Source organism: Oncorhynchus mykiss, chromosome 18 (genome assembly GCF_057628025.1).
Source record: "Oncorhynchus mykiss isolate SJ-2025 chromosome 18, ASM5762802v1, whole genome shotgun sequence".
NCBI classification, from domain to species: Eukaryota; Metazoa; Chordata; class Actinopteri; order Salmoniformes; family Salmonidae; genus Oncorhynchus; species Oncorhynchus mykiss.
Window position 1 is genome coordinate 31,678,915 of NC_143039.1, and position 12,498 is coordinate 31,691,412.

At 49.0% G+C, this 12,498-nt stretch overlaps 1 protein-coding gene across 1 annotated transcript in view; it reads right to left on the minus strand.

Annotated features, from left to right (window-relative positions):
- Positions 1–12,498, minus strand: part of LOC110495873 (cyclin-dependent kinase 15) — a 41,005-nt gene that overhangs the window by 7,548 nt on the left and 20,959 nt on the right. Inside the window, exons 5-9 of the mRNA XM_036952332.2 lie at positions 9,477–9,556; positions 9,120–9,277; positions 8,832–8,955; positions 1,298–1,418; positions 233–326 (exon numbers count right to left, since the gene is read on the minus strand). Coding sequence (XP_036808227.2) covers positions 233–326; positions 1,298–1,418; positions 8,832–8,955; positions 9,120–9,277; positions 9,477–9,556 — 577 coding nt within the window. The remainder of the gene's footprint in view (positions 1–232; positions 327–1,297; positions 1,419–8,831; positions 8,956–9,119; positions 9,278–9,476; positions 9,557–12,498) is intronic.

The following is a 12,498-nucleotide window of genomic DNA, read 5'->3' on the forward strand; positions in this document are numbered from 1 at the left end:
TTCCAAAGGGGTTCTTCGTCTGTCCCCATAGGAAAACACTTTTGGGTTCCAGGTAGAACCTTTTTGGGGTTCCACGAAGAACCCGCTGTAGAACGGTTCTACCTGGAACCAAAAATGGTTCTCCATAGGGAACAGCCAAAGAACCCGTTAAGCATCTAGATATCACTTTTTTTTTCTAAGAGTGGAGAGAGGATGATACCATTGAAAAGAGTGAAAGGGGGATCCTACTCACAGTCCATACGTTCTGCAGCTGCTCAAAGACGTCTGCCACCCCTGGAAAGGCTGGCGTCCCCTGGAGCATCTCAATGAAGATGCATCCAGCTCCCCTGGAAGACAACACAGGTTGGAGGGAGTCATTTAATAATCAGTGAAAAGACAGAGAAGGACGGGACATCTTTCTTCAGTACTTCATAATCGGCACAATTAAGTGTCCTTGGTAAAATATGAAAAGCTTCCGAAATATACAGCACGAAAGCAAATACCTAGGTTATGCCCAACCCATTTGATTATTGCTGTTAAAATACTAACCCCTTTGGCACATTTCTCTTCGTATTCAAAGACCTTAAACAACATGTGGTCCCAATCTTTTCTATTTGGAAAGGTCACAGAAACCTGCCCAGATATCATTAACAGTAATGCACAGGATGGTTTATACCAACGCTTATGCTATTCATTAGTACAAAATTATTTTAACTCTGGGGGGAAATAATATTTTGCTTAGGAGAGCAACTCTAAACGTTTGTTTTTCAGTATGGCACCAAAACATCGTTAGACGAAGGCCAAGAGGTTAAACTCTTCTGAACACGCAACATTCTCTGAGCCAACCTGAGGTAACTCACTCTGTAGGAGAGTACTGGTGGCAACACTAGTGGCAGCTACTCTTAAACCACCACTGATGCCGCGTTCAAAACAACTGAGAACTAGGAAATCTCCCACTTCAGTGCGTTCAAGGTAACTGGGAACTCCACTAGGAGAACAGCTCCGACTAGGAAAAATGACGTCATGATTTGACCTAGTCCCCCCCCCCCCCCCCAGAGTTCCCAGTTGTCTTGAAAGAACCATGATACAGTGGTCTAAGTAGTTATGCAGTCTCTAGAACAGTATGGACACGGTCCAGTGGTATTCTGGTGTTGATCTGGTTCAATAATGGTGGGTTCAGATCTGGCTGTCCAGTGGGAAAAAGCTGATTGAAATGACGTTATTGCAACCTTGCCTGCAGGGTGGTTGTTTATGGAGGATGTTCAGACCCTGTCCAAATATGGGATATTGTATGTCCAAATATGTCCAGTCCACTCACCAGATGTCCAGAGCAGTGGAGTAATCAGTGGAACCCAGGAGGACATCAGGAGGTCGGTACCACAGAGTCACCACCTCAGACGAATAGGTCTGGCACGGGATGGACTTGGACCGGGCCAGCCCTAGTGGACACAGACGGAACCATATAGTTATAACATGAATACAATACCACATATAACACACATATCATATCAAATTTTATTTGTCACATACACATGGCTAGCAGATGTTCATGTGAGTGTAGCGAAATGCTTGTGCTTCTGGTTCCGACAGTGCAGTAATATCTAACAAGTAATCTAACAATTCCCCAACAACTATCTAATACACACAAATCTAAAGGGGTGAATGAGAATATGTACATGAAAGTATATGGATGAGCGATGGCTGAGCGGCATAGGCAAGGTGCAGTAGATGGTATAAAACACAGTATATACAGTCGAAGTCGGAAGTTTACATACACCTTAGCCAAATACATTTAAACTCAGTTTTTCACAATTCCTGACATTTAATCAGAGTAAAAATTATGTGTCTTAGGTCAGTTAGGATCACCACTTTATTTTAAGAATGTGAAATGTCAGAATAATAGCAGAGAGAATGATTTATTCAGCTTTATTTCTTTCACCACATTCCCAGTGGGTCAGAAGTTTACATACACTCAATTAGTATTTGGTAGCATTGCCTTTAAATGGTTTAACTTGGGTCAAATGTTTTGGGTAGCCTTCCACAAGCTTCCCACAATAAGTTGGGTGAATTTTGGCCCATTCCTCCTGACAGAGCTGGTGTAACTGAGTCAGGTTTGTAGGCCTCCTTGCTCGCACACGCTTTTTCAGTTCTGCCCACAAATTTTCTATAGGATTGAGGTCAGGGCTTTGTGATGGCCACTCCAATACCTTGACTTTGTTGTCCTTAAGCCATTTTGCCACAACTTTGGAAGTATGCTTGGGGTAATAGTCCATTTGGAAGACCCATTTGCAACCAAGCTTCAACTTCCTGACTGATGTTTTGAGATGTTGCTTCAATATATCCACAGAATTTTCTTTCCTCATGGTGGCATATATTTTGTGAAGTGCACTAGTCCCTCCAAAGCACCCCCACAACATGATGCTGCCACCCCCATGCTTCACGGTTGGGATGGTGTTTTTTTGGCTTGCAAGCATCCCCCTTTTTCCTCCAAACATAACTGTCATGTATTGTCATGTTGTGTCTTTCTGTCCTTTCCTTTCACCCTGTCTCCCTCTGCTGGTCGTACTAGGTTACCGTTTCTGTCCCTCTTTCCCCCAGCTGTTCCTTGTCTTCTCTGACTACCTCATTCACCCCTTTTCCCACCTGTTCCCTTTTTCCCTCTGATTAGGTCCCTATATCTCTCTCTGTTTCTGCTCCTGTCTTTGTCGGATTCTTGTTTGTGTGTCTCATGCCTGAACCAGACTATCATCGTGTTTGCTGCAACCTTGTCCTGTCGGAATCTACCTGTCCATCTGAGCCCACGTGTGTTCATCATTAAAGAAACTCTGTTTGTTAATTCGCTTTTGGGTCCTCATTCACGCACCTGACAGAAGAATCCGACCAAGAATGGACCCAGCGACTTCGGATCCTCTCCACTCAGCCGTCGAGATCCAGGGAGCGATGCTAGGCAGACACGAGCAGGAATTGTCTGCTGCTCGACATGCCGTTGAGACCCTGGCCACCCAAGTCTCCAACCTCACAGAACAGGTTCACCATCTCCGCCTCGATCCACCGGCCACTTCCAGGGCTTTCGAATCTCCGGAGCCCAGAATCAATAACCCGCCGTGTTACTCTGGGGAGCCCACTGAATGCCGCTCGTTCCTCACCCAGTGTGATATTGTGTTTTCTCTCCAGCCCAACACTTACGCCAGGAGCACTGCTCGTGTCGCCTACGTCATATCTCTCCTTACTGGACGGGCTCGTGAGTGGGGCACGGCAATCTGGGAGGCAAGGGCTGAGTGTACTAACCAGTATCAGGACTTTAAGGAGGAGATGATACGGGTTTTTGATCTATCTGTTTTTGGGGAGGAGGCTTCCAGGGCCCTGTCTTCCCTATGTCAAGGCAATCGATCCATAACAGACTACTCTATTGAGTTTCGCACTCTTGCTGCCTCCAGTGGCTGGAACGAGCCGGCTTTGCTCGCTCGTTTTCTGGAGGGTCTCCGCGCAGAGGTAAAGGATGAGATTCTCTCCCGGGAGGTTCCTTCCAGCGTGGATTCCTTGATTGAACTCGCTATTCGCATTGAGCGACGGGTTGATCTTCGTCACCGAGCTCGTGGAAAGGAGCTCGCGTTCTCCGTTGCCCCCCTCTCCGCATCACTACCATCTTCCTCTGCCGGCTCGGGAGCTGAGCCTATGCAGCTGGGAGGTATCCGCATCTCGACTAAGGAGAGGGAACGGAGAATCACCAACCGCCTCTGTCTCTATTGCGGTTCTGCTGGTCATTTTGTCACTTCATGTCCAGTAAAAGCCAGAGCTCATCAGTAAGCGGAGGGCTACTGGTGAGCGCTACTACTCCTGTCTCTCCTTCAAGATCCTGCACTACCTTCTCGGTCCATCTACGCTGGACCGGTTCGTCAGCTTCCTGCAGTGCCTTAATAGACTCTGGGGCGGAGGGCTGTTTTATGGACGAGACCTGGGCTCGGGAACATGACATTCCTCTCAGACAGTTAAGGGAGTCCACGGCCTTGTTCGCCCTGGATGGTAGTCCTCTCCCCAGGATTCAGCGTGAGACGCTACCTTTAACCCTCACTGTTTCTGGTAATCATAGCGAAACCATTTCTTTTTTAATTTTTCGTTCACCTTTTACACCTGTTGTTTTGGGCCATCCCTGGCTAGTTTGTCATAATCCTTCCATTAATTGGTCTAGTAATTCTATCCTCTCCTGGAACGTCTCTTGTCATGTGAAATGTTTAATGTCTGCTATCCCTCCTGTTTCCTCTGTCTCTTCTTCACAGGAGGAGCCTGGTGATTTGACAGGGGTGCCGGAGGAATATCACGATCTGCACACGGTGTTCAGTCGGTCCAGGGCCACCTCTCTTCCTCCACACCGGTCGTATGATTGTAGTATTGATCTCCTTCCGGGAACCACTCCCCCCCGGGGTAGACTATACTCTCTGTCGGCTCCCGAACGTAAGGCTCTCGAGGATTATTTGTCTGTAGCTCTTGACGCCGGTACCATAGTCCCCTCCTCCTCTCCCGCCGGAGCGGGGGTTTTTTTTGTCAAGAAGAAGGACGGGTCTCTGCGCCCCTGCATAGATTATCGAGGGCTGAATGACATAACAGTGAAGAATCGTTATCCGCTTCCTCTTATGTCTTCAGCCTTCGAGATCCTGCAGGGAGCCAGGTTTTTCACTAAGTTGGACCTTCGTAACGCTTACCATCTCGTGCGCATCAGGGAGGGGGACGAGTGGAAGACGGCGTTTAACACTCCGTTAGGGCACTTTGAATACCGGGTTCTTCCTTTCGGCCTCGCTAACGCTCCAGCTGTCTTTCAGGCATTAGTCAATGATGTCCTGAGAGACATGCTGAACATCTTTGTTTTCGTTTACCTTGACGATATCCTGATTTTTTCACCGTCACTCCAGATTCATGTTCAGCACGTTCGACGTGTCCTTCAGCGCCTTTTAGAGAATTGTCTTTTTGTGAAGGCTGAGAAGTGCACTTTTCATGCCTCCTCCGTCACATTTCTCGGTTCTGTTATTTCCGCTGAAGGCATTAAGATGGATCCCGCTAAGGTCCAATCTGTCATTGATTGGCCCGCCCCTAAGTCACGCGTCGAGCTGCAGCGCTTTCTCGGCTTCGCGAACTTCTATCGTCGTTTCATCCGTAATTTCGGTCAGGTGGCAGCTCCTCTCACAGCCCTTACTTCTGTCAAGACGTGCTTTAAGTGGTCCGTTTCCGCCCAGGGAGCTTTTGATCTCCTCAAGAATCGTTTTACATCCGCTCCTATCCTTGTTACACCTGACGTCTCTAGACAGTTCGTTGTCGAGGTTGACGCGTCAGAGGTGGGCGTGGGAGCCATTCTTTCTCAGCGCTCCCTCTCTGACGACAAGGTCCACCCATGCGCGTATTTTTCTCATCGCCTGTCGCCGTCGGAACGTAACTATGATGTGGGAAACCGCGAACTGCTCGCCATCCGGTTAGCCCTAGGCGAATGGCGACAGTGGTTGGAGGGGGCGACCGTTCCTTTTGTCGTTTGGACTGACCATAGGAACCTTGAGTACATCCGTTCTGCCAAACGACTTAATGCGCGTCAGGCTCGTTGGGCGCTGTTTTTCGCTCGTTTCGAGTTCGTGATTTCTTATCGTCCGGGCTCTAAGAACACCAAGCCTGATGCTTTATCTCGTCTCTTCAGTTCTTCAGTAGCCTCCACTGACCCCGAGGGGATTCTCCCTGAGGGGCGTGTTGTCGGGTTGACTGTCTGGGGAATTGAGAGGCAGGTAAAGCAAGCGCTCACTCACACTCCGTCGCCGCGCGCTTGTCCTAGGAACCTTCTTTTCGTTCCCGTTCCTACTCGTCTGGCCGTTCTTCAGTGGGCTCACTCTGCCAAGTTAGCCGGCCACCCTGGCGTTCGGGGTACGCTTGCTTCCATTCGCCAGCGTTTTTGGTGGCCCACCCGGGAGCATGACACGCGTCGTTTCGTGGCTGCTTGTTCGGTCTGCGCGCAGACTAAGTCCGGTAACTCCCCTCCTGCCGGCCGTCTCAGGCCGCTTCCCATTCCCTCTCGACCGTGGTCTCACATCGCCTTAGATTTTGTCACCGGACTGCCTTCGTCAGCGGGGAAGACTGTTATTCTTACGGTTGTCGATAGGTTCTCTAAGGCGGCTCATTTCATTCCCCTTGCTAAGCTTCCTTCTGCTAAAGAGACGGCACAAATCATCATCGAGAATGTTTTCAGAATTCATGGCCTTCCGTCAGACGTCGTTTCGGACAGAGGTCCGCAATTCACGTCTCAATTTTGGAGGGAGTTTTGCCGTTTGATTGGGGCTTCCGTCAGTCTCTCTTCCGGCTTTCACCCCCAGTCTAACGGTCAAGCAGAACGGGCCAATCAGACTATTGGTCGCATCTTACGCAGTCTTTCTTTTCGCAACCCTGCGTCTTGGTCAGAACAGCTCCCCTGGGCAGAATACGCCCACAACTCGCTTCCTTCGTCTGCGACCGGGCTATCTCCTTTTCAGAGTAGCCTCGGGTACCAGCCTCCGCTGTTCTCATCTCAGTTCGCCGAGTCCAGCGTCCCCTCCGCTCAGGCTTTTGTCCAACGTTGCGAGCGCACCTGGAAGAGGGTCAGGTCTGCACTTTGCCGTTATAGGACGCAGACTGTGAGGGCTGCTAATAAGCGTAGAACTAAGAGTCCTAGATATTGTCGCGGTCAGAGAGTTTGGCTCTCCACTCAGAACCTTCCCCTTAAGACGGCTTCTCGCAAGTTGACCCCGCGGTTCATTGGTCCGTTCCGTATTTCTCGGGTCATTAATCCTGTCGCAGTTCGACTTCTTCTTCCGCGATACCTTCGTCGCGTCCACCCGGTCTTCCATGTCTCCTGTATCAAGCCCGTTCTTCGCGCCCCCGCTCGTCTTCCCCCCCCCCCCCCCCCCATCCTTGTCGAGGGCGCACCCATCTACAGGGTCCGTAGGATTTTGGACATGCGTCCTCGGGGCCGTGGTCACCAGTACCTCGTAGATTGGGAGGGGTACGGTCCTGAGGAGAGGAGTTGGGTTCCCTCTCGGGACGTGCTGGACCGTGCGCTGATCGAGGATTTCCTCCGTTGCCGCCAGGTTTCCTCCTCGAGTGCGCCAGGAGGCGCTCGGTGAGTGGGGGGGTACTGTCATGTATTGTCATGTTGTGTCTTTCTGTCCTTTCCTTTCACCCTGTCTCCCTCTGCTGGTCGTACTAGGTTACCGTTTCTGTCCCTCTTTCCCCCAGCTGTTCCTTGTCTTCTCTGACTACCTCATTCACCCCTTTTCCCACCTGTTCCCTTTTTCCCTCTGATTAGGTCCCTATATCTCTCTCTGTTTCTGCTCCTGTCTTTGTCGGATTCTTGTTTGTGTGTCTCATGCCTGAACCAGACTATCATCGTGTTTGCTGCAACCTTGTCCTGTCGGAATCTACCTGTCCATCTGAGCCCACGTGTGTTCATCATTAAAGAAACTCTGTTTGTTAATTCGCTTTTGGGTCCTCATTCACGCACCTGACAATAACGATGGTCATTATGGCCAAACAGTTATATTTTTGTTTCATCAGACCAGAGGACATTTCTTTGTCCCCATGTGCAGTTGCAAACCGTAGTCTGGCTTTTTTATGGCGATTTGGAGCAGTGGCTTCTTCCTTGCTGAGCGGCCTTTCAGGTTATGTCGATATAGGACTCAGTTTTACTGTGGATATAGATACTTTTGTACCTGTTTCCGCCAGCATCTTCACAAGATCCAAGGTCCTTTGCTCTGGGATTGATTTGCACTTTTTGCACCAAAGTACGTTCACCTCTAGGAGACAGAACTCCTTCCTGAGCGGTATGATGGCTGCGTGGTCCCATGGTGTTTATACTTGCGTACTATTGTTTGTACAGATGAATGTGGTACCTTCAGGCGTTTGGAAATTGCTCCCATGGATGAACCAGACCTGTGGAGGTCTCCAATTTTTTTTCTGAGGTCTTGGCTGATTTCTTTTGATTTTCCCATGATGGCAAGCAAAGGCACTGAGTTTGAAGGTAGACCTTGAAATTAATCCACAGGTACACCTCCAATTGACTCAAATTATGTCAATTATCCTATCAAAAGCATCTAAAGCCATGACATCATTGTCTGGAATTTTCCAAGCTGTTTAAAGGCACAGTCAACTTAGTGTATGTAAACTTCTGACCCACTGGAATTGTGATACAGTGAATGATAAGTGAAATAATCTGTCTGTAAACAATTGTTGGAAAAATGACTTGTGTCATACACAAAGTAGATGTCCTAACCGACTTGCCAAAACTATAGTTTGTTAACAAGATATATATATATCCAGGATGTGGATATGAAGCTAGGGTTAGGGTTGTGGTTGAGGCTAAGGTTAGGTTTGAACCGGGATGTGGATATGAAGCTAGGGTTAGGGTTGTGGTTGAGGCTAGGGTTAGGTTTGAACCGGGATGTGGATATGAAGCTAGGGTTAGGGTTGTGGTGGAGGCTAGGGTTAGGTTTGAACCGGGATGTGGATATGAAGCTAGGGTTAGGGTTGTGGTGGAGGCTAGGGTTAGGTTTGAACCGGGATGTGGATATGAAGCTAGGGTTAGGGTTGTGGTGGAGGCTAGGGTTAGGTTTGAACCGGGATGTGGATATGAAGCTAGGGTTAGGGTTGTGGTGGAGGCTAGGGTTAGGGTTGAACCTGGATGTGGACATGAACCTAGGGCTAGGGTAGAACCGGGATGTGGACATGAAGCTTGGGTTAAGGTTGTGGTGGAGGGTTAGTGTAGAGTCGGGGTGTGGACATGAAACTAGGATTAGGGTTGAGGTTAGGGTTGAACCAGAATGTGGACATGAAGCTAGGGTTTGGTCTACCGAAGTCGGCCAGTTTGAGCTCCCCCAGGTAGCTGATGAGCAAGTTCTGGGGTTTGAGGTCCCGATGCAGGATCCTCCGACCGTGGATGTAGGACAGACCCCGCAGCAGCTGGAACATGAAGATCTGATGGACACACAGACAGACAGACAGACAGACAGACATGCAGGAAGAGTATGGTCAATGGTGAACAATTAAAACAACTGAAAAAACAAGAGGACAGATTTTCGGGTGAGAGGGAAAAGGTATGGTATTTGTTGAGGTTCTGTTGATCAAAATATTGAACTTACCCTGACATTGTAGGAATGCAGGCCCCCTGGGTGCTGCGTCATATACTCAGCCAAGTCTGTTTGTACGTACTCAAAGACAAATGTGAGTGCCTCTTTGGTGTGGATGATGTCATGGAGCAGGACAATGTTGGCATGTTTCAGGCCTTTCAGGAGGGAGGCTGGACAGAGACACAGAGCGAATACTAATTCACCTTGCTCACAGTGGAAATGGAATTCGATAAGCACCTGCAATTCTCCTTAACATGCTAAAGCTAACATGACTTGACTTCAGTTCATTTCCTGGGTGGTTGCTCTGAGACGTCAAAGTATCAATCCTGTTTCGCATGTACAGCATGTGCCTCCTGGAAAAGCTCTCACCCTCTCGGATGGCAGTGAATGGTACGCCTTCTTCCGTCTTCATACGGATCACCTTCAAGGCCACCAGGTGCCCGTTTATCCTGAGGGCAGAGTAGAGGAGAGTAACAGAGAAGGTGAACATCCCACGGCTCAGTTATGGTAAGAGAGGATACAGGCAAATACAGTAATCTATTATAATTTATAACGGAGAGATACAATTAAGGACCTCATTAAATGTCAAGAAAAACACAATCAAACCTCGCCCTCCATTTCTGCATTGCTGCCAACCAATCAAATCACATCTCCTACCTGACCGAAAAAACCCTTATCTTAGTGCAGCTGTGGCTTTTGGCAGCTCTCTGCCAGCTCTTCTGAAGTCTGACTTGATGAGTTAATAAAGCTCCCTGCCTGGTCTTCTGAAGTCTGACTTGATGAGTTAATAAAGCTCTCTGCCAGCTCTTCTGAAGTCTGACTTGATGAGTTAATAAAGCTCTCTGCCTGGTCTTCTGGAGTCTGACTTGATGAGTTAATAAAGCTCTCTGCCTGGTCTTCTGGAGTCTGACTTGATGAGTTAATAAAGCTCTCTGCCTGGTCTTCTGGAGTCTGACTTAATGAGTTAATAAAGCTCTCTGCCAGCTCTTCTGAAGTCTGACTTGATGAGTTAATAAAGCTCTCTGCCTGGTCTTCTGGAGTCTGACTTGATGAGTTAATTAAGCTCTCTGCCTGGTCTTCTGGAGTCTGACTTAATGAGTTAATAAAGCTCTTTGTCCTGAACATTAGCATAACGTCACCAACGATTTGTATAACTGAAGCAGGACAGACACACAGCCTGTCGTTTCAAATGGGTGGGCAGAGCCAAGCACAAGCTTGCGAGATCCTGTTGTCACGTTCTAGCACACACTTGCATATTTCCGTTAGGGAAAGCCTACTCTGTGAAGTGTGCGTGTGCAATAACTAAATAACTACATTTGCCTTCTAAACAAGGGTAAAGTCTACAAAACTTAGTCTCACTCTATTCGTAACAGATGATACTTTTGGAAACCATAAACTGTATTGAGATCAATCGTTTATTTGTCGGCCAAAATCCATCTCGTTCCATCTTCTCCCACTGCCGGCCACTGGGCTTCCTCTCACTACCATATTTGGTGAAATCCGGTGAAATACCTGTTCTATCTGTGACGTGACCTCGGGCAGCCTCGACTGTGTGCTGTGTGACCGTATGAAGGGAAACCACTGTGAGAGGCTTTATACGCTCTTTGCTCGTCAGCGTAGAACCGTCCAATAGACCCTCACAAAAAAAAAAAACCTTGTCCTTCGTCAAACAAACAGCACAGGGGGCAAATAGGGTCAGTCAAATCAATACCAGCTGACATAGCGGTTTAGTTTGTAGGGATAATATAAAAGATGTGTCATAGACGAATGACTACACTGACCTATTGGACGTTGTCAGGGTGGGTGACGTAATTATTGAGCTGTTGATCAGTGTTGAGTTGTGGTAATGTCTTACAACTTATAGCTGTCATGTATTGTCATGTTGTGTCTTTCTGTCCTTTCCTTTCACCCTGTCTCCCTCTGCTGGTCGTATTAGGTTACCTCGTCACCCCTTCTCCCACCTGTTCCCCTTTTCCCTCTGATTAGTCCCCTATATCTCTCTCTGTTTTTGTTCCTGTCCTTGTCGGATTCTTGTTTGTTGTGTTTCATGCCTGAGCCAGACTATCGTCATGTTTGCTGTAACCTTGTCCTGTCCTGTCGGAATCTGCCGGTCTATCTGAGCCTACCTATGTTTGGTTATTAAAGAAGCTCTGTTTAAGTTAGTTCGCTTTTGGGTCCTCATTCACTCACCGTAACAGAAGAATCCGACCAAGAATGGACCCAGCGACTTCGGATCCTCTCCACTCAGCCGTCGAGATCCAGGGAGCGATGCTAGGCAGACACGAGCAGGAATTGTCTGCTGCTCGACATGCCGTTGAGACCCTGGCCACCCAAGTCTCCAACCTCACAGAACAGGTTCACCATCTCCGCCTCGATCCACCGGCCACTTCCAGGGCTTTCGAATCTCCGGAGCCCAGAATCAATAACCCGCCGTGTTACTCTGGGGAGCCCACTGAATGCCGCTCGTTCCTCACCCAGTGTGATATTGTGTTTTCTCTCCAGCCCAACACTTACGCCAGGAGCACTGCTCGTGTCGCCTACGTCATATCTCTCCTTACTGGACGGGCTCGTGAGTGGGGCACGGCAATCTGGGAGGCAAGGGCTGAGTGTACTAACCAGTATCAGGACTTTAAGGAGGAGATGATACGGGTTTTTGATCTATCTGTTTTTGGGGAGGAGGCTTCCAGGGCCCTGTCTTCCCTATGTCAAGGTAATCGATCCATAACAGACTACTCTATTGAGTTTCGCACTCTTGCTGCCTCCAGTGGCTGGAACGAGCCGGCTTTGCTCGCTCGTTTTCTGGAGGGTCTCCGCGCAGAGGTAAAGGATGAGATTCTCTCCCGGGAGGTCCCTTCCAGCGTGGATTCCCTGATTGAACTCGCTATTCGCATTGAGCGACGGGTTGATCTTCGTCACCGAGCTCGTGGAAAGGAGCTCGCGTTCTCCGTTGCCCCCCTCTCCGCATCACTACCATCTTCCTCTGCCGGCTCGGGAGCTGAGCCTATGCAGCTGGGAGGTATCCGCATCTCGACTAAGGAGAGGGAACGGAGAATCACCAACCGCCTCTGTCTCTATTGCGGTTCTGCTGGTCATTTTGTCACTTCATGTCCAGTAAAAGCCAGAGCTCATCAGTAAGCGGAGGGCTACTGGTGAGCGCTACTACTCCTGTCTCTCCTTCAAGATCCTGCACTACCTTGTCGGTCCATCTACGCTGGACCGGTTCGTCAGCTTCCTGCAGTGCCTTAATAGACTCTGGGGCGGAGGGCTGTTTTATGGACGAGACCTGGGCTCGGGAACATGACATTCCTCTCAGACAGTTAAGGGAGTCCACGGCCTTGTTCGCCCTGGATGGTAGTCCTCTCCCCAGGATTCAGCGTGAGACGCTACCTTT